Below are 22457 nucleotides of genomic sequence, written 5' to 3'. Positions count from 1 at the left end.
GACAACATGAGTGCAACAGGGAGAGCTGTTGTTGATAGTCTGGAACAGACCCTTGCGCAGTGGGAGTCGTCGTCGAGGAGGGATTACTGATGGTTTTGTCATTTTATTTATAGAGCACTTTAAATATTATCGTTTTAATTTATTAAATTGGACATTATGTTGTAAGTTTGTAACATTTTAGATTGTTCTTTTAGCTTCCAACTTAAACATATTATCATTGCTGTTTTTAAATTTTGATATAACCGTTCGTGGATCCGCGCAACTTACCCATGCAACATATAGAATGCAGTAAGCAATACAATATAAAAGATTAATGTTCTCATTAAAAGAGAAACGTACAAATAAGATTACATAGGAAGAATGTAAACATGAAAAACTAAAATGTAGCTAGGGTGTTCCATTCGTGGATCCGGTCATGATATAGCGCATCCCAACCCTCTACGCTCGCTGTGCGAATGTTGTACCACCGAGGTATAATCGGTGGCACTGGAAAATCGGATGACATGTCTAGTCGGATGAAATGTCTGTATGACGACCCAAGAAACGCAATAGCTAGCTCTCAACTCTACATGTTGTAGTGTTCCCGAAATGAAGTACCTGGTTTGTCCAATATTTGACAAACTTTTCCCTGTGAGGGACCCATTGTTGCATCACATAGTCCACCAGTGCCGGACACCACTGGTACGAATCCCTGAAGTTAGCCAATGCTCGCTCATACGCTTCCTCTATGGTAGCCTGTAGGATCTTCCGCCACTTACCATTCACCAATCTCTCTGCCATTTCCAAATTCTTGTTGAAAAGGTTGTAGGCTTTCACTTTCACGCAGTTGTTGATGTGTCATGTGCACAATAAGTGGTTCGATTCTGGAAACAGCTCTGCTATGGGGGCAAAGAGACCTCCCTCACAGTCGCTGACGATGGCTGCTGGATGAACATTAGGCCCGATGTAGTTTCTCAGCTTCTCCAACACCCAATAATAACTTGGAGTCGTCTCATCCTTGATGATTGCATGACCAATCAGAAAGTTCTGGTTCGTTGGAGTCATCCCCATGATCTCAACCAGTGGGAACTTGTACTTGTTTGTCTTGTACGTTGAGTCGATCAAAATCACAAATGGCCAAGACTTGATCATATCAGCACAATCAGGATGCATAAGGAAAAGATGAGTCACCTCCGCTGTATCTTCATCAGAATCAAACCAGAACAGGTAACCACGTGATTGTGCCTGGTGTAGCAGCTGCTGTATAGGGTTCCTTCCCTCTGACCGTTCAAACCTGAGTTGTTGTCTGATGTTGTAGATGTGTCTTCGGTTTGGATGGTCTTCTGGAAATTTCTCTAACACAGATGCTAATATTTTAGCAGGCTTGACTTGAGCATCACTCATTTCTTTCACAACTACTTTCGCAGCAGGACTTAAGCCGCTCAGCTGTCGATGACCCTCTTCATATACTATCATCTCATGGTTGTGATACCCCCATTTAGAGTAACCAATCACTTCCCAACCGTCACGACTCCGTAGTTGTCGAACCTTTACTCTGAACTCACACCCACAACCTTTCCGCTTTGTATCAAACCGAGTGGCTGTACAAAAATCTCTGTCTTCTCTTTTGCGATAACGGTCACATCTCAAAATGCGATCCATTCTACCATCCCGTTGAGATTTATGAGTTACTACTACCAAGCAAAATCCAGCTGCAATTGCAACCTGTTTTGCCCAATCAATCGCCTGTTGAGCTTCTTCGAATGGACCATCATGTCCAAATATCCCACTGTAATCATTTCCGTCTCCACCATAATCCTGCATCAATTATATATTACAATAAATACATTTAACAGATAATACATTTAATTTCTATATTTACACAGAATTAACACAAAAAAAAAGCATAATTATGTATAATCAAACTTAATTTTTATAAAAACCCAATTCGAATTTTCAAACTAAATTTAAAAATATACCATTTCGAATTTTCAAACTTAATTTTAAAAAAACCTATTTCGAATTTTCAAAATTAATTTAAAAAAAAACTATTTCGAATTTTTTTAAAAAAAACATTTTCGATTTTTTTTTTTAAAAATAAATAAATAAAAAACAACAACAAAATCAAAAAAGAAAAAAAAAATTAATTTATAAGGGTGGCGTCTGCCAGGGCTGCCACATCCACTGGACTGGTGCCTGGCAGGGCGCCTCAGCCAGTAGAGTGGCGCCTGGCCAGGACGCCAGTCTGGTGGTCTGGGCGTCTGGGCTGGACGCCACTCTGGTGGTCTGGGCGTCTGGGCTGGACGCCACTCTGGTGGTTCTGGCGTTTGGCTTGGACGTCCAGGCTACGGTTTGGGCATCCATCCTAGGCGCCAGAGCCACTCCAACGGTAAATTGTGAATTTTAACGGTGACTTACCTCGTTTTCCGTCGACGACGACGTACCTCCGCGTCCCCCGCATCTCCGGCCTGCCCTCCGGTCTCCCCCGGCGAGCCATACGGCTCCACATTTTTTAAACCGAGATTATTTCAATTTTAGAAAATGGGCATAATGGTCACCAAGTCATATTTGTGGGCTTTATATGGTAATTTGCGGGCGATGTTTAGCGATTCACCTAGAACTAGCCAAGAACCTTCAAATCTTGAGACTGGAAGTTCAACTAGATAGTTTGACCTGCGTGCAAGCATTAAGACAACAAGAAGTACTAAGAGGGGAAAACAGCAAGGCTATTCATTACTGCCAGAATTTACTCAAGGAGACGGGATGGCAAATTAAGGTAGCACATGTGTACCGTGAAGGAAATAGAGCGGCGGATTGGTTGGCCAACCGCGGAGTCACTTTGGACTCTCAATTGATTATTCTTACCGTGGTTTTGTCGGAGTTAGGTAATATCTTAGAGGAGGATGCTAGGGGTGTGGCTTTACCGCGCCTAGTCCCTCCGTAGTTTAGTCTCTTTGTTTATTTTTTGTTTTTTATTTTGGTTTAGTTGTTTTGCTATTTCTCCTTTTTTGGTTACCCTGTAACCTCAGCTGAATCAAAAAAAAAAAAAACACTTTTTCTTCTTGACGGTTTTTCTTTTTTTTACAAGCTTGACGTTTTTATTTAGATGCTTTTGCGACTATTCTCAATTTGAATGAAACTTCTAAAATAATTCTAATATATTTGAAAAAACACGATTGCGTACAATTTTGGTTGATTTGTCTTAATAAGTGTTTTAAATAATATAGAGTTATTTTAAATTCATTTACTTACTCTATTATATATAGTGATGTTAATAATAAAAAAAAAACCGCACTGTAAAACATGCACTAATCTTGAACATAAATTTAGAGAGTGTATTACATATTTACATATGATCCTTAAAGATATGAAAACCTTATTTGATAATGATAAATTAAAAATGTAGGCCCTGTTAGACTTAATTTATTTTAGTTTTTTTCAAATAAGTTCATATAATATTAAATAAGATAAAAGTATCTTAGTTTTCAAAGAATGAAATTTAAGAAATATTACTTTTTTAGTATTTTTTTTTTTTACAAGACAGTATAATTATACACACATATAAAACAATTTTACATGATATAAAAATATAATGATAACCCATGTAAACAAAATAATTGTTGACAAAAATAAGTTGAATCAAACAAAGCATTAAACAATATAAACATATTATTGTACCCCATGTCTCCATAGTCAAGCATCCAAATATACTCGAGAGTATTAGGTTTCTATCTTTCCAACCTCAAATGAAAGCTAAAAAGAGCAACTTGTTGGTTAGTGTTTTAGCCCAAAAGTCTTGTTTTTTCGACCTTTTCATATCAATAGCTTCTTATCTTATACCATTTGCATTACAATTTAATGAATTTATATAGTATGTGACTAGTAGTATTACAATTATTTTATTAGAAAAATGACATTATTGATGCGGTGATGAACTTGCTTAAAAAGACTTCATCAAATTGCAACTTTGTGTCAATTGTCTGGCTCTATCCCAAATTTTCATTGTTACCTTTCCCGTAATTTTCCAAAACAATGATAAGCTACTATGTAATATGAAGAATATATTTGATTTTTTCAAAATATTTTTATATTTATGGCTCCGACCCGTTCACTTCACCTTATTTTTGCTGAACTACAATTATTTTTACTGAACTGAAATTATTTTTGTTGAACTTAAATTATTTTTACTGAACTAAAATTAATTTTACTGAACTGAAATTATTTTTGCTAAACTAAAATTAATTTTGCTGAACTGAAATTATTTTTGCTAAACTAAAATTAATTTTACTGAACTAAAATTATTTTTGCTAAACTAAAATTAATTTTACTGAACTGAAATTATTTTTGCTAAACTAAAATTATTTTTGCTAAACTAAAATTATTTTTTACTGATTTTATGTTATATTTCTTCTTTAAAGTTACTGATTTTTACTGAACTGAAATTATTTTTACTGAAGTGAACTTATTTTTGCTGAATTGAAATTATTTTTACCGAATATTTTTTTATAAGGTGAAGTGAACATGCCTTATTAGGCAAAAACTAACAAACGTTCCTGGGGCATTGGATAACATAACTAGAAGTAGAAATATTAAATTAAAATGAACACTAATTACGTTGATCGACGCGTGTTTTTGACATGCATTTCCAAATTAATACTACAATAGGAAGTATTTTAAATGCCCCAAAGATTGTTAGCAAGATCTTTTTTATAATACAATTATTCCCTTTGTTTTTTTAAGAAGTACCCCATTAGCATTTTTTGCACTATTCACTTGACTCCCATAATGATTTAAACTTTAGAATAAAAATATAGTCTTGTAAATACTTATTAAAATCGTTTCAATAAATAAAATTTTTTAGTTAACAACACATGCACTTTCGTTAATATTAACAAGTTCAAAGAGACAAACACCAAACAACTGAGTGCCAAATAAGATTGAAACAACATGAAGATGTAACATCAAATCATAAAGGAACCCATCACTTAAATCTCCAAACTATTTTAACTTTTTTTTGGGTTCGTTCACTCCCTTACTTTTTGTCAAAACCAGGTTACACTACTCTCTAACACTAAAACAAAGACCCCGCAACATACCTATATATATAGAGAGAGAAACTCAAAGAGAGAGATAGTGTGTGTGTCTATCTGTGTCTGGAGCTTTTGGGAATCTTTCAATCCTTTGAGATCGTTCATCATTGAGATTGTGAAAAACCCAGGAAAAAAAAAAGGAAAAAAGAAGAAAAAAAAATGAGATAACCCCATTAAAACTCTATTCTCTGTTTTTGTGCAAAAATCAAGAATCTGATTATCTCTCTCTTTAGGCTATTGGGAATTTTAGTTTGAACCCATTTGAGCAGAAATTAAAGAAAAAGATTGGAAGTTGAATGGAAGTTTCTAATTTATCATGAATCAAAGGATTTGATCAGCTTATTCATGCAATACCCTTTATTTAATTGGTTGATTTTGATCGTGAATCTGATCAGAAAATTTATCTAAGAATGAAGGGTGGCGGTGGTGGTGGCAGTGGCGGCGGCGATATAGGAATGGGGTTGCCGCCGCCGCCGTTGGATTGGAAGTTCTCTCAAGTATTTGGGGAGAGAACTGCTGGTGAAGAGATTCAAGAAGGTATATTAGATCTTTAAGTTTTTTTTAATCATTTAATGGTAAAAATTAGAATTGGGTGTTTGTCATTTTTGTGATTTTGTAACTTTATTTTCATGTTTTATGTGATTTTAGCATTTTCACTGTGTTTTTAGTTGAATGTAGACTGTAAAGCTGTCTAGAATCAGAAATGTTTGATGTTTGACATTGGATTAGTGTGTTTTTCTTATGTGTATCTTGGTCGCAAAGGGAATGAAATGATGTAGATGGGATTTGATTTCAGGTCTTCGGTATTATACCAACTAAGCTAGTTGTAATCCACTAGAATGAATTAGTGTATTTGAATCATCATTCTTTTGAAAGGACTGTGATATGGATTTGGTGGCAATTATGGTGCATTCCTTTTTGTGTTTATGACTTTGGAGGTAGAATTTGTTACAAGTAGAGTTTTAAATTTGGAAATTGATTGATTATGGTTGAGGATGCAAACTGAGCTACTACTAATAGTAATATCCTCTATCTAGGCTTTGTGTAACGATGACTGCTTTTGCTGTAGTGTATACAGAATTGCTAATTCTGCATAAAATGTGAGGATCTAATGTCTGCCATTGGGCAAGAGTCTGGGTTCACAATTTCCCCTAAACTGCACTTATCCACCTATATCTGGGCGAGTTTTTAGCTTGGGTAACACTGGAAGATATGGAAAATGCTGATTTGAGGTGACTGATTTTTTTCTTCATTGGATCATCACACATCATTGGTCAACCCTGGTTGTTGTTTTGCCTATGAATTAACTGCAAATCTAGCATTTTAACATCAATTTTCTTGTAGATTAGTCAAAATAATTATTAGGAAAACGAATCATGGTGTGGAGGACTAGAGGTCGGCCAAAACTTTCTTTAAGCATAGCTTTATGTGTGATCGGCCCCCAAAGATGTCTAGTTATGCCATTGTTTTGCAGCCTGCTGTTGCATTAAGAAGGCTGTTTAGGCTTTTGTGCATTCAACTTGAAATATGCGTCTATTTTCCTAACTGACCTTGATTATCCAGGTGCTTATAGTTGCTAAGCTGCTGTGACAAGTGTAATGGATTAATGAGCATGTCAGTGCTTTTGGCATTTGTTATGGAGTATACAGATAGAGTGAACCCTGAGATCCTATTATCTCCAAATCAAGAAATGATTCATAAATGATATGTTTATTTTTATAGAAGTATGAGCTATGTTCATTCTGATACTGAGTTCACTTCCTAGGATCAATCCATGATCAAACTTTATGTGGGAACATCTAAAGCTCATTGTCTGTCTTCTGGTATAACTGTAATAAGTCAAATACTAAATGCTATTACTATTCCAGTATATTCATAGGAAGTAGAAAATTCATGAGAATCATGATGTGCATGTAGAAAAGAGTGGAGAGGAGCTCTACAAATTACTCTGCTTAATGGTATCAACAATATCAGTTAAGGGTGGGAGGGGAGTCTATCTGTTTTAAGAATAGGTTGTTGGCTTTGCTATTCAGTGGATGGTTCATTGATTTGTATTGTTCAGAAATTAAAGAAGTATATATAAAGTTCTCTCTGCTGCTGCACACCAAGTTATTGAAAAGATCACTGATCCCATTTGAACAAAGAAGAAACATACAGGGAAACCAATTTCAACTTTTGGCATTATCATAATTTCTTTGGTTCTAATTCAGAACATTTCGACTACCTTAGGTAAAAAATCAATCTTCACTGCTGTTATTTTGAAGAGTATGTTGTTGAGGTCCTAGTATTCTAACCGAATATATAAGTAGAAGAATGCATAATGTGCAGTGTCTGGTGACAAGTGATGGAAACAATTAGGACACAAGTTAAACCAAAGGAGGGAAAATTAAGAAAGTTTTATTAAGATGTAAAGTCTTAATCCTTCTTTTGAGCTATCCTTTAAAGATAAACTTCTTCTTGTGTCATTTGACTTCTATTGCCCCCTTCACATAATATATTTCCCTGAAATTGGTATATGGTTGCTTATTAGGTGGATGAATATCTTGGGTTATTTATCTACAAGAAGATCCATGAATCAAGAGATGGACATTTGTAAAGGAAAAAATGGAGTTTAAAATAATCTGGATGGTAATTATGTTTGGAGTCTATAGTTTCTTATGCATTGTTAAGCACTTAGTTATGCAGACTTTGGTTGTTCCTTCTGCTGTCTATCTTATCCTATGCTTGTTACAATTATGATATGGAACTTGCTATCTTCAGACTCTACGATGGCAATCATGTAAAATGGACATTACTGTTTGCAGAACTGTTCTATCAGCACACTACAGGATTGTTGATAATGTAAAAGCATACATATGAATTGCATACTCAGCTGATCTGTGAAATTTTCTGATGTATATATGATTGTTGAGGTTTAGAGATTGGACACCTTTCACCTAGTGTATCATATGATTTTGCTGCCATAAGGTGACAGTATATGGCATCTAAATGAGAATGTGCTGATCTTGGTGGATTCTAGGTGGCAGCTGCTGAGCTGCTTGTTTTATATTGGTCATTACTCGTATATTATTGGATAAAATTGCAAGAAATGAGATGCAATTGTGCAAAGCTGTTGTGGTGTAATACGTGGCATAGGCTGGCAGCATCTCATTTAGATTTAAAATAAAGCATAAGAAATTGACCTTATAGAGGTTTCCCATGCTTGACTGTGGTAGACTCAGGATACATGCCATCTTAAATAAATGATATTGTGATATTGTCTGCTCAGTGGATCTAATTTACATGTAATTTTCTCCTTGCAGTTGATATTATATCAGCTATTGAATTTGACAAGACTGGGGACCACCTTGCTACTGGAGATCGCGGGGGCCGGGTTGTTTTGTTTGAGAGAACCGACAGAAAGGGTGTAAGTGAAATCATGCTTGTTTGATTCACAAAGTAACTTTCTTTGTTTCTAATATAATTACATGTTGAGGCCTATAACCTATATATAATGTGATCATATGATATGTAGCATGGTGGACCTAGAAGAGATCTTGAAAAGATGGATTGTTCACCTAGTAGGCATCCTGAGTTTCGCTATCAGACTGAGTTTCAGAGCCATGAACCAGAGGTATGTATCTTCATTGAATCGGCTGTCATAGTTGATGTTTGTTTCTCTTCCTTTTTGTCCTTAATTTTGCAGGAAAAGCCCACATATTTACCTTTTGGTTTCAGTTTGACTACCTAAAGAGTTTAGAGATTGAGGAGAAAATTAATAAGATCAGATGGTGTCAGATGGCTAATGGCGCACTATTTCTTCTTTCCACTAATGACAAAACCATCAAATTCTGGAAGGTGAGGAAACTCTTGCTTGCTATATGTCTTTGCAGTTTATCATAGGATTTGTCTGTCACCAGATTACTATCGAATTTAGGCACTTTCTGTGGATGAAGATATTAGCTGTATTACTCTTCTTGTCTAACTTTTTTTTTCTCCCACATGGTAGTTTTGGATAGGTATAATTTTTTGTCTCGTGTCCATGTGAAGTTTACCTGATGTAAGAATCATTATGATGTTGAAAAAAGTGTAGCAATCTGAGATTATTTGTGGTTATTGACTTACTGTGGGGTATGTAAAAATTGCGAGATATCTTCAGGAGAGTTAATATTTGATATAGAATGGGCCTGATCTGTAGTCTATCAAGTCAGTGAATACTTAAAAACTGGACTGGATGGTGACAAAGAAGACTAATCGGTTTCCAGCTGCCAATTACTGGCTGTACATAAAAACTGTGGTACTGAGGTGTTCTGACCTGCAATCAAATGTAATTGTCCTTGTAGTGATGTAAATCTCTAATAAAGAGTTAGTAATTTATGAGCATCTTGTCATCTAAAGTACTAATGCCTACTCATCTTGAACAATTTTGGTGTTGGGATGTAGTTTGATGATTTAATCTTGTGTATGGTAATATTTTGTATGATGTGTATTATTTTTATATTCTTTTGGATACTGATTTGTCTTAGAATTAAAGTTGCATAATGGCACCGTGTGAGTGTAACATATTGTCACACCAATCATGCACGTGACAAGAACATTGTATTCCTCTAACCTGTAGCTGTCTCTTTGAGACAGGTTCAAGAGAAGAAAATCAAGAAGGTGTGCAGTGTGAATGTGGATCCATCAAAGATTGAACGAAGCTCTTCGACAGGTTCCAAAGGCATTCCAAATGGAGGATTTAATGTCAAACCAACCAATTGTTTGAGCACTGACTTTTCGTTCCCGTCTGGTGGCGTTGCATCACTACGCTTACCCACGGTAGTTGTATTTTAATATATTAGGCATATTTGGTTCTTGTTTCGAACAAAGTGATTGCTAATACAGGATTTGCACTAATCTTTTTGAAAATTAATCTATACTACCCATGTAATATTTATAAGAAAAATGCATTAATTAAGGAGTCACTGTGACTATATTAACCTGGCAAACTATTCTTTTTTTGGCTTACCAATTCTCAAGTTAATGTCCAGGTAACTAGTCAAGAAACAAGTCTTACGGCAAGTTGTAGAAGAGTATATGGTCATGCCCACGACTATCATATCAATTCTATTTCAAATAACAGGTTTGTGTCTATTTTCTATGAATGCCACTTTGAGGATTACAACAGTTAAATTTTGTTTACATATTTATAGTTATTAATGTTTATGGTCACTAATCATAATCACTCCCAAAGGCCTGGACCCCTGTTACACCTCTTTTTGAACTTTGAAGCATTTCGTCCTTCTTGATTAGGTTTGTTAGGATTTTAAGCATTAATCACTATTATTCGGTGTCTGTTGCCTCAAGTAATTTGGTCTATAAACTTTATGTTACTTTGTTTACTTCAAATTCAGGAACGTCACTTTTTCTTCTTTCTCTTTTTAGTGATGGAGAGACCTTTATTTCGGCTGATGACCTCCGCATAAATCTCTGGAACTTGGAAATTAGCAGTCAAAGTTTCAATATTGTTGATGTTAAGCCTGCAAACATGGAGGATCTAACTGGTAGAAATCTCATCATTCTCAAGCATTGTTGCATGCCTAATTGCATTTTCTTTCTCTTTTAAACTTCTCTTTAAGGATGGATTAAACAAGGATTTTCTTTTTTTTTTTCTTTTTTTTTTCCCCCAATGAGCTATTTTTTCTCCACCTTATGCTAGAGATTACTTGGGATGGTAAGATGATTAGTGTACATACTCCTTGATATATATGAAGTATTTATATATGAACCGAAGGCAATCAATTAATGCAGTCTTTAAGTGTTCTCTTTCTGTTAGTAAGTTCCCTCTGCTTTGTACAACCAGTTTATATTGGTAAGGGGTTAAGCTGTATTAATATAATCTTTCCTAGAAACCACTTATAGTGGGATTCTCCCGGGATTGTTGATATCATTTTTGTTGCCTTTTTCCTGCTTTGCATTTACGGAGTACAAGTATATGAATTATTCTTCGTAATTTTATCTTCCTTTTCCACAAGAGAACAATTTAGATTCTTGCACTCTAGCTTTTCAAGTCAATCAACTTTTTTTTTTTTTTTTTTTATTTAATTAAAAAAAAATGAAATTATTATAGCAAGGAGGGATATTAGGGCAACTAGGAAATGGTTTCCTGCACTTTAACTGTGGGAAATATTTATACTTCGTATTACTTTTTTTTTTTTTTAGATGTCCATCTAGGAACTTGCCTACCTCTACACCCATCCTATGGTTGGAGCATTTCTGTAGATGAATAAATTTGATTAATATAAGAAATGTTTTCTTACTTTGAAGTTACGCATGACTTTCAATGCTATATTCTGGAACTGATACGTTTGAGCTTATTCTTGCAGAGGTGATAACTTCAGCCGAATTTCACCCTACCCACTGCAACACCTTAGCATATAGTAGCTCAAAGGGTTCTATCCGACTAATTGACCTACGGCAGTCTGCTTTATGCGATAGTCATAGCAAGCTGTGAGAGATCTTTCAATTCACAAGTCTCTCTGACTAAATAAATTAGCTGCTCTGAATTATGAAAATATAAAAAAATCATCATAATTACTATATAAACTTTTTATCCTACACGTACAGGTTTGAGGTGCAGGAGACTCCTGGTTCAAGATCCTTTTTCACTGAGATAATTGCTTCAATTTCAGATGTCAAATTTGCAAAAGATGGTAGATACATGCTCAGTCGTGACTATATGTCTCTGAAGGTCTATATTTTTCTACTTATTCATTCCTTTAGGCTTGCAAGTTCTGTGACTTGTAATTTTCCTTAGCATTGCATGTTTCACGGCATCTTATTTCTTAAGAAAGAAAAATTGCCTGAGTTTTGTGGTTTAATTTTTCTTATGCTCCTATGTTGGGAAAGTTGCGTAGGAGAATAGTTTGATTAATTTATATCATACAATTAAAGTACCAACCATGTTATAAAATTCTCAGGCAAAATCTTTGTGTGAATCTGGTGAGAATTTTTGTAAAGTACATAATTAATAAGCCAGTGTAATGTGAGACCTCGCTCCCAAATTAAATGTTATTTGCTACTTTTGTGGAAATTTGTAACATGTACAAAGTAGGGTTTTTTGAAGGATTAGTTGCTAACAGAATGAAGTAGAAGGATGATAGTCTTTCTCAGTTGCCAGGGCTGGTATATAAGCTCAATGCTGTATTTTTGAAGGAAAACAATGAGCCTACTCTGTCTTCATCTGAAATCTTGACTTTGTCTTAATCTGAAAATCCTGACTTTGTCTATGCCACTCTTATAATATATGAAGTATCAATTTTTTTTTTTCATTTGTAGTCTTATATATTAGAGTAATTAGACTCTCACCCAGGGTTAGATCCAAATTTTATCTTTGGATCCGGGGGTGGGGGTGGGGGGGGGGGGTGAGGTGGAGGGTTGTATCAAATCAGTAAAACTGGTTCGAATGTCTTTTTTCCAGCTAATAATATAATAATAAATCTAATGATATGTGAATATGAACTATACATTTACAGAAAAATGTAAAAATGGTTTACTGTCTTAACTCATAAGTTATCATTGTATGTTGGATCCGAAGATCGTGAAGTCGTATTAAGATCCGACCACTATAAGTTTTTACCAATCCTACAAACATTAAGATCCGGATCAGTGACTTGTTTGTGGATTGTAGAATATAGGATCATAAGATCTGGACCAGAATCCTAACAACCATGTGTGCATCACTTTTATATGTGATATCTATCAGATTAGGGTATCTTATGAGGCATAGATTAGCCAAGGGAGCATGAATAAGGTAGAATAATCTTTTGATCTCTTCTCAATTGAAGCTAGGACACCAAAAAAATTATAAAGCTATCAAATGCCTTTGAAGGTTATTGACCATGAAGCTATGATCTATGAAAGAAGTGGCATTGATGAACTTTTTAGTGTATCTCCTTCGTCTGATTTGTGTTTGGTTTTGAGGGTAAGTAGCATATATTATTGGTTCATAATGGTTTTCTTGCTATTTTGTGGTTTTTGGTGATAGCAAAAGCAGAATATGGGGTTGAGTTTCTTTAACTACTTCTGTATAGATTAAGGAGGGATTTTTCTTGGAATCACTTTGACTGATGTGTTGCACATTTGGTCCACCTCTTTTTTTTTTTTTTTTTTTCTTTTTTTTTTTTTTTTTTTTTTTTGTAATTTTTATTACTACCTCCGTTAAATATTAGTTGCAATTTTGGAATATTTTATATCTCACAAATAATACCCCAAAGTTGCAACTAATATATTTAATGGAGGTAGCGTTAATATTATTTTTTTTGGAAGGATTTCTGTTTCCTGCTCCTCTTTAGATACATTACTTTGTTTCAAATATATATTACTCTTTTTTTACCTAATAATAGAAGTAAAAAGATTAGTTTAATGATCAACCCTGAACAGATTTTATTAGCTTAAGACTTTCATCTATCCTTTTTTTTTTTTTCAGCTATGGGATATAAATATGGATTCTGGGCCTGTTGCAACTTTCCAGGTTCATGAACATTTGAGACCAAGGGTTAGTTCTTGTATCAGTCTTGTTCAATTTCTTGTGTTAGTCAAACATGTTAAACTTCCTATTTGTCTGCCTTTAATTAGTTTGCTAATCTTGTTGGGTTCAATTTGTTTATGTTGTCAGCTCTGTGATTTGTATGAAAATGACTCCATTTTTGACAAATTTGAGTGCTGTCTGAGTGGAGACGGATTGCGAGCAGCAACTGGTTCTTACAGGTGATCAATTTCATTGCATGGCGTACTACCCTTCATTTTAATATTTTATTGTATTGCTGCCATTTTGATGTCTAAAAATATTCTCCACTATCAGCAATTTGTTTCGTGTCTTTGGCTGCTCTTCGGGCAGCACAGAAGCCTCAACCTTGGAAGCCAGCAAAAACCCCATGAGGTAAAAGTCTGATTGCTAAAAATATTTTCACCATGTTCTTTTCAGACACAATGAATAAACTTCTGCAATTTGCTTCAATTGCCAAGTCTATCTCTTCTTTTATGTTGCTGTTCATGTTGGATTTCTCTCACTGGGTAAATTTTGTTATTTTCAGGAAGCAACTTCCAGCCAGTACAAACCATAGACCCTCAAGAACTGGCACCTTTACACGTGGTGCGAGGCAAGGTATGTATTGGCATATACTGTTCCTGGAAACTCTAGATTGAAAGTATCAATTTTGCTGAAATAATTTGTGAAAATCTGTTGGTTATAGCTATTTCTCAGTGGCTTGAAGTCTCACTTAGTAGCGGTGGTTGATACAACCACTCTGTAGTTTGTTGGTCTCATTTAGCAGAGATGGTGAATACAACCATTGTCAAAGACAGTTCTCTACTTATTTGACACTTTTTTGTGCTATGTAGTTTAAATGTGTTATCATTTAGACACACACGTTGAGTATAATTGTCACATGCTACTATTTAGTTACAGGAGATATTTGTGAAGACTTTATGTAGACCTTCAGTGTACCTGACTTAGAAGATAACCTTTATTTAAGCAAATAAGCAGACACCATGATCTCGTGAAACGGATTAAAATTAAGATTTCTTCAGAAGTATTTATAGTGCCTCTAAAGTGGTGCTGCATTTTTTCACACAACTCCATGGAACTCTAAATTGGGAACTATGTCTATGTGACTATGAAGCTCAAACTAAGCTCATACTCCCTCTATTCTGAGATAATAGTTACATGATTGTCCAGTAAAAGTTACCTTCCCCCTTGAGAACATCTGTGGTTTTCTAGAAAGACCCCCCCCCCCCAAAAAAAAAAAAATTGTTTTTAGTAATGTTGGTTTTCTAGAAAAATCCCCCCTCCCCTCCCCCCAATTGTATTAGTTATATTGGAAGTTCAGGACAAAAGGTTTAGAAGTTTATATAGCATCACAATCTGTTGAACCAAACGTTAGTGAGTTCAAGCTCAGCCCATTCATTATACGAGCTGGATTAACACGCTTGATGCGTCTAAGATCATGGTCGTCCCTAAAAAGAACTTTCGATGTGCTCACTTTTATCAAGGTTAAAATTAGTTTCAGGGGATGTAGACAGTCTAGACACTAGATGGATATGGTCAATATTCCTTCCCTGGTTTGAATATCATTCATTGTCTGCTGTCAATAGATCGCGCGATGATATGCCGGAACGTTCTTTTCTTGTTCTTTTTGTAAAAAGCGACAGTTCTGGGCTGCAGAGATTTAAATCAAGCCCTTTCAAATTACAATTGTACAGCTTGTCCTGTGAAAGTGCTGTTTACTAATAATGTATGCTTTGCTTCTCTTTGGTTAGGATCGGAGAGTCCTGGAAGTGATGCAAATGGAAATGCTTTTGATTTCAACATGAAGTTGCTTCATTTAGCATGGCACCCCACAGAAAACTCAATTGCATGTGCTGCTGCTAACAGCCTGTATATGTATTATGCCTAGAGATATTCTTGGAGCGCAATGTGCTTCTGCAAAATAAAGTTGTTCATCTTGAACTAGAAGATTTTTTTATGGTGATCACGAACAATCCCAGAATGAAGAATTCTATAGATTGCAGTATGTTAGAAGCAGGATTGCCCGAAATGGTTTTCCTCTGCTGTTAGGTCAGATGAAAAGAAAAAGTTACAAGTTACAAGAAAGTTTTTTTAACAGTAGATACGACAAGAATGTCTCTTTTGGCAGTGATGATGCTTGTGGACATGAGATCGAACTTCAACTGCAGATTTCGCTATTATGGAGCTCTTAAGGTTCATCATTCACATCAATACCATCCGCCCTTTGTATTATTGTTATTATTGAATTATTAGCGCGTTTTAGGATTTCTGCAAAATGTTATTACTGTTATTATAGTCATTTTACCAGCTAACCAATTCTTTTGTTATGCCTTTTGTTCCTAAATTTGCTGTTGTATAATGATATTGAAAGTACTAATGTTTTTCTTTTCTAAACTTGTAGAGTTTGTGATAATTATTACTCTATTGTACTTTCTCAGTTAATGTCTTCTATACCTCTTTTGTTTTCTTTAGCTTTTTGTGGTTTTCTTCTACTCGTATTAAAGTAATCAAAGATTTTGGGTCAACATGCATGCGTAAGTACGTAGGATGAACAAGAGAGATCCACCTGTTCAAGCATATGTTGTTGATTCTTGTGGCTAGTAAAGCTTTACATCGATATATTTTTGTGGCTGTTGGAGCGGTTTATGAAGATTAGTATATTCAACTACTTTGATGATGCATATGGTTAGATGTCATAGTATTGTGTGATCTTTCCATACTCTAATATGGCAGCTTCCGTACGAGATAATCAAGTTTAATTCACAATTACATTAAAACGTGAAAATTAGGTGATTAAAATGCATCTTTAAGGGTGTAATTTTCATTTATAATGTCACTACTTGGAATCTATTCGCTTTGAACTTGTAAATGAACAAACATCAACTACTATCTGTTCAACTAAGTGCTATTTTTTTTTTTTAATTATTATTAATTGGAATAGGTATGGGGTTTAGAAACCTTGAGAGGAGGTGGGTTTGGCCCATTTCATTCCCTTAGGTATCAAGGAGGGAATAGTGAAAGATTTCATTCCAGAATTGAATTAAATATATGGTATTAAGTATTAAGTTCTAACTCAATACCACCTTAACCCCATTCCTGATTCCAAATCTATAATTTCATACCACCCTACGAATCAAACGCTAGGCCTTGAATTAGGCTAAACTTATTACGAAATACAACTTATTAATACCTATTCTACTAACTTACTACGTTTTAAATTTAAATTTTTTTTGTAAGACATGACGAGAAATATATGTAGTGTATTAGCAGAACTGCAGAAGTACATACGAGTAGTATACAATTTTAATTTTTTTTTTTTTTTTTTTTCACTTGATAATCCAAGTTTCCAGTAGCCTGAGTTTTTCCCATTCTCCAGGGAAAACAAATAAACCGACCCAATTTCCCCATCTCCTAATTTAAACAACTCACTTTCTCTCTCCTCCCCCATTTCCCCATCTCTGTGTCTCTCTTTCTCTCTCCTCCTTCATCAATGGCGCTCCTAGCTCGAGCCGCATCAACCCGCACAACAACCACCCTTAAAACCCTCCCCCATTTCTCTTCCGCCTTCCACACCACCCACCCTTCTCTCTCCTCCGCCTCATCCACCACTCAACCCACCACCTACGCCAGAGCCCCACCTCCCGCCCTCCCCAAGGCGGCGGAGTACGTCATCTCAAAGGTTGATGACCTCATGAACTGGGCCCGTCGTGGGTCCATTTGGCCCATGACTTTTGGGCTTGCTTGTTGTGCTGTTGAGATGATGCATACTGGTGCTGCTCGTTACGATCTGGATCGCTTTGGGATTATCTTTAGGCCTAGTCCTCGTCAATCTGATTGTATGATTGTTGCTGGTACTCTTACTAATAAGATGGCTCCTGCTCTTCGCAAGTATGCCCCCTTCTTTTCTTTTGGGTTTGATTTTGATTGTGTTTAGGGTTTTTTTTGAATGATTTATTTGATTTTTTGTGGGGGTGGTTGGTTTTGTATTGGGGTTTTAGGGTTTGGATTTTGTTTGGGATTTTTAGGGTTGTCTTAGAGAATCTAGAGAGTCAGCGTTGTTTTTGGGGATATTTTTTCAATTGGGTATCATGAGAATTCGAATAAGATCATGAAAATTTCTTTGTGCAATCAAGTTTGTGAATTTTGGAGAATTAGGGGGAATTGAGGAGGAGATGGCGGTGTTCAATGATCATTTGTGTGATTGGGATATATTATGGGGTGGGTTGTTGATTATATCTGTTGTTAATGGTTATGAAATCGAGACAAGGATCGTGTTTTTGGATATGAGCTGATCGTTCATGGAGTCAAGTGAAAATAATTGCCAAATTGTGGTGCTTTGATGAATTGGATGATATGATTTTGATGGACTAGCCTGCTTATGAAAGAAAGTGATTTGGAGTTTTAGATTAGTGCATTGCAAGGGAGAAAATATTTATGTTGATGTATCATAAGTTGTTGCTTTATATGGGAATACATTGGCATGTTGCCTTTATTGTTACTGTATATTCGAGCAATAGATATCTTACTTGGATGTTTCCCTTTTATAAATACCAATTTCTTTGTTTATTGTGGACTCCTTTGTTGTTTGGACAATGGTGATTGAAATTGCAATTTACATTATTATGGTGATTAACTTTAAGAAGTGAGAATTTTTGCATGGCTTTAAGGCTTAAAGCAGTCCAGAACATGGTTGCAATTATTTGTGGTCCTATGGAGGGAGGGTAATTTTATATTGTGTATAGCCTGTAGGTAGCGGAACAAGTTATGCTCAAGGCGCAATGCCGCAATGAGGTGAAGAGGGTCCTGCTGCATACCTTGGGTGCGCTTCGGTGTGCCTCTTTGAAGTGAGCACACAATATTAATCCTTGCTTATGTGTGCCTCTTTGAATGCGCCTCTTTTAGAGCAAAAAATGCATCCCACCCTAATTGTCTAGGCGTGCCTTTTTAAACACTAGTCCCTTGCCATATTCATTTCCCCTTCATAACCTGTATATTTTCCATCCAGGGCTTGATTTTGTATCACACTCCTCGTGCTTTCCTATAGTGCCATTTCCATTTTTGCCCACTCTATATGTGGTTGTGTGCGTGTGTGAATGTGATTTCTAAACTGGATTTGTTTTGGAACTAGTTAAGTGTCACTAGTGCATGATACAAAGCAGAAAAGCCTCTATGTTGTAATTGATGCTAGTTGAGTGTCATTGTTGCCGAGCCAGAATGATTTCTCTCTCTTCTGGAGGGAGCTTTATGGTGAAACTTATAAGTTAGTCTTATTTATGATTGAGGAAGTGTTTAGTGTTCCTTTGGCTTGTAGTAATGGTAGTGTGTAGTTTTCTTGAAAGAACTCAGTAGGTTGTGTAGTCTGAGCTGGGTTTGAGGGTTGATAATGATAGGTTACTTGCCTAAACACACAAGTAATTCTGAACTAGTTGGTGATAGCGCTGAATAAGGTTAATCAAGGAAGTGAGGCAGGTCAGAAGCTGGATTAAGAGATTGTAACTTCCTTTCTAAAAATTTCCTGAAAGTAGACTAGTTGGGTAAAGATCAGTAAGCCCCCCAAGTCACTCACAGCTTGTTATTTATCCTAACATGCCTTCCGCTTAACTATAACGCTGCAAAATCTTGTGGATTTTTTTTTCCTGTCCTACTTTCGTGAGTTTCATCTAGTAAAGGGCATTCTTTTGTTGTCCTCTGCCATGTTCTTTCACCCTTCAGTAGTTTACTGTTATTGACGTAATCTTTAATTTTCTGACTGCTCTTTCTTTGAGATTGAAGTTTGCTTCAGGGTCTTTGGGTGCATGTTTGGGATAGTAGCTGAAAGCTTAATATGCTTTGGTGTTTAAAATTAATTGTCAATGATTGTGATGGAGATTGGTAGTTCTAACCCTGCATATTTGTGATGGAAGCCACATTTTCTGTGAAATTTGTGTGGAGGAATTCTATACATAGATGCCATAGATTTAAGGAAATATAGTCTGATTATTGAGATCCACCATTGCCAAAATTCTAGTTTTGGCAATTGGCATAGTATCCGCTCTCTTTTACTGTTCTTTCCTTTGTTCTGTGCTTCCATCATGTTACTCCTTTGGCTTTTGGTGAAGAGTTGAGTTAAATTGGATGACTAGAATTTTCTATATTGAATTGGTTACTGAGTACTGACTAGAGGCTAGAGTTCCCCTCGTGCGAGTTCTGACAACTTGTGTTCTTGAAGAATGTCCTAACATCTGTATATTCATATAATTTCAGGGTTTATGACCAGATGCCTGAGCCAAGGTGGGTTATATCTATGGGAAGCTGTGCAAATGGAGGTGGATACTACCACTATTCATATGCTGTTGTCCGAGGTTGTGACCGGATTGTTCCAGTGGATATCTATGTCCCTGGATGTCCACCAACAGCTGAGGCCTTGCTTTATGGACTTTTGCAGCTACAGAAGAAGATTAGCAGGCGCAAGGATTTCCTTCATTGGTGGACCAAGTGAACTCATTCTGCGTCTATTCCTTCGACGTGGCTACAATATGGCAAGAAAATAATGTGTATTATGATGGATTGTAATATGGTCAAGGGTCATTTCATGATATCTGAAGGATGTCCCTTGAAATTGCTCTGAACTGTGAATCCTGGTTGTGGTTTATTATTGTAACTGATGAGAGGATTACTCGCTTTTATAGTTCCTTCAGGTTTAACAGATTTTCAAGTAAAATTCTGAATTATTTTTGTTTTATGGCTAAGTGAAGCTATCTTTTGGTTTTGTACCGTGGGAACGATGAAGAAAAACCTCAGCATTCGATCTCTTCATTCTCTAATAAAGGTTTTGTAGCTTTGTATTGTAGTATGTATATTGTTTACATAGCTTTTTTCATAGCTTTTTTTTGTTGGATATAATTTTAAGATTTGTTGCAATGGTAGCTGTCTTTGTAAGGAGAAAGTCACCCAGTTCACTTACTATTGGCTTATTGACTTTTGTGCGAAATTCTAATCACATATGGAGTATTGGAGTATAATGATAATGGTTTTTGCAATACTTATGTTATATGGACTTCGTAAAAGATTGTTGGGTGAGTTCTCTAAAAGAAAGGAAGATGGGTTATACTGTAAAATTAAACAATAATTGAAGAAGACAGGTGAAATTTAGATTTAAAGTTAATTAACACTATAAGGGGGCGTTTGGTTTGCACAATGGTATGGGTCTGGAAGCAGGAATAGGGTTAAGGTGGTATCGGGTTAGAATTTGATACTTAATACCATGTGTTTGGTTGAACTCTGAAATGGAATCTCATCCCTTAATATCATGTATTTGATACCTAAGGGAATGGAATGAGCCAAACCCACCTCCTCCCAAAGGTTTCTAAACCCCATACCTCATGAGTTTAAGGTATGGGTTTAAAATTCATATTTTTGACAACCAAACATATGGTATGAGTTTTAGTCATTCTAAACCCATACCTCATACCTATATTCCGCAAACCAAACGCCCCCTAAAAGAAAACTAGTTTAAAGTAATGAAAGTAAGTAATTTTACACCCTTTCACATTTGAAGTATTTTTATTTATATTTATATGATAAATTTTGGACAAATTAACCCTGAAATATATTTATTTTTTATTCCAGCAATGTTTCCATTTTTATTTTAGAATAAATTGTGCCTTATTCATAATCTTATTCATGTAAAATGTAATTAGCATAACATTTAAATGTGGGAAAACGCAAAGAGTATCGGATCGGATGTTAGTCTACATTTTACAAAATGAATCGATTACACTCCTTTTGGCTATCCTGGGCATCGTGTTGTGCCGGGCCGCCACAGGCCGTGCCTGGCGGGCCACGTTCACCGGCGTGCCCAGGTTTTCGTGCCGTCGTGCCGTGCCGTGCCGGCCAATTTCAAAGGCCAGCCCACGGCCTGGCACGGCCCTCGTGCCTGGCGGGCTCGTGCCATGCCGGCCTTCGTGCTGGCCTGGCGGGCTGGCCTTGTATAATTTTTTTTTTATATTATTTATTTATTTTTTGTTAATGGTTAATAACTTATAAATTATAAAATTATAATTATAACTTATAAGTTATAATTTTATAACCTATAATTTATAAAATTATAATTATAACTTATAACTTATAACTTTTATAAGTTATAAATTTATAAGTTTATAACTTATAAGTTATAAAATTATAATTATAACTTATTAGTTATAAAATTATAATTATAACTTATAACTTATAAATTATAAGTTATAAAATTATAAGTTATAAAATAAATTAAGTTGAACATTTATGTTTTATTATTTTTTATATTCAATATTTATATTTATATGTTTAGTTTATACTATTACTTTAAAATTTAATGTTTATGATTTATTAAATATTTTTTTGTATTATTAATTGGTATAATTTTCTTTTTGTTATATTAATTTACAAATTATAACAAAACGGGGAAAAAAGGCAAATTGGACTTTGGATGTGAATAATGCATACTTCATATTATTATTACTTGAGTTGAGAAAATTGTACAATGATAACAATGAAAAAAATCGTACGATGATGGTATTAAACAAAAATTGGATAATGATAATATTGATAAACGATAATGATTAAAAGCGTACAATATACAAAAATTGTCTATTCTTCTTCTTCTTGTTGCTCGTCTTCGTCTTCGGCTTAGACTTCGGCTTCATCGGCTAGTTGGATAGATTGGGAACTAGCCGAACCCGAACGGTCGGAAGCGGAGGTTCCTTCATCGTTGTCGTTGTCCTCGTAAGAACGGTCCTGTGAGCGATTTTCCGCATCCAACCAATCTTTGAAACACACGCACATTTCTAGTGTTTCGGGTTTTAGACTTGTTCTTCTATCGTCCAGAACCCTTCTGGATACGC

The 22457-nt window shown here is 35.4% G+C and overlaps 2 protein-coding genes across 3 annotated transcripts; both read left to right on the top strand.

Moving 5' to 3' along the window:
* Positions 1–5005: 5005 nt before the first annotated feature.
* On the top strand, positions 5006–15923 carry LOC110715477 (serine/threonine protein phosphatase 2A 55 kDa regulatory subunit B beta isoform-like). Of its 2 annotated transcripts, none has more exons than XM_021894058.1 (14): positions 5006–5606; positions 8372–8475; positions 8584–8682; positions 8787–8906; positions 9684–9869; positions 10079–10170; positions 10473–10591; positions 11414–11537; positions 11655–11778; positions 13516–13584; positions 13705–13796; positions 13891–13968; positions 14123–14193; positions 15348–15923. In XM_021894058.1, the coding sequence occupies exons 1-14, from the start codon at positions 5480–5482 to the stop codon at positions 15482–15484; spliced, it is 1542 nt and encodes a 513-aa protein (XP_021749750.1). In that variant the 5' UTR covers positions 5006–5479; the 3' UTR covers positions 15485–15923. The 2 variants fall into 2 exon arrangements, with proteins under 2 accessions (XP_021749750.1, XP_021749751.1); XM_021894059.1 differs by having other exon boundaries at positions 5007–5606; positions 9684–9866.
* A 1033-nt stretch (positions 15924–16956) lies between these two features.
* On the top strand, positions 16957–20428 carry LOC110715478 (NADH dehydrogenase [ubiquinone] iron-sulfur protein 7, mitochondrial-like). The gene is made up of 2 exons (XM_021894060.1): positions 16957–17484; positions 19840–20428. Exons 1-2 carry the CDS (start codon positions 17087–17089, stop codon positions 20072–20074), a joined length of 633 nt encoding a protein of 210 aa, XP_021749752.1. The 5' UTR covers positions 16957–17086; the 3' UTR covers positions 20075–20428.
* Positions 20429–22457: the final 2029 nt, after the last annotated feature.

This window comes from Chenopodium quinoa, unplaced genomic scaffold (assembly GCF_001683475.1).
Source record: "Chenopodium quinoa cultivar QQ74 unplaced genomic scaffold, ASM168347v1, whole genome shotgun sequence".
NCBI lineage: Eukaryota > Viridiplantae > Streptophyta > Magnoliopsida > Caryophyllales > Amaranthaceae > Chenopodium > Chenopodium quinoa.
The sequence above is the reverse complement of the archived record's forward strand: the minus strand, read 5'-3'. Positions and strand labels throughout refer to the sequence as shown.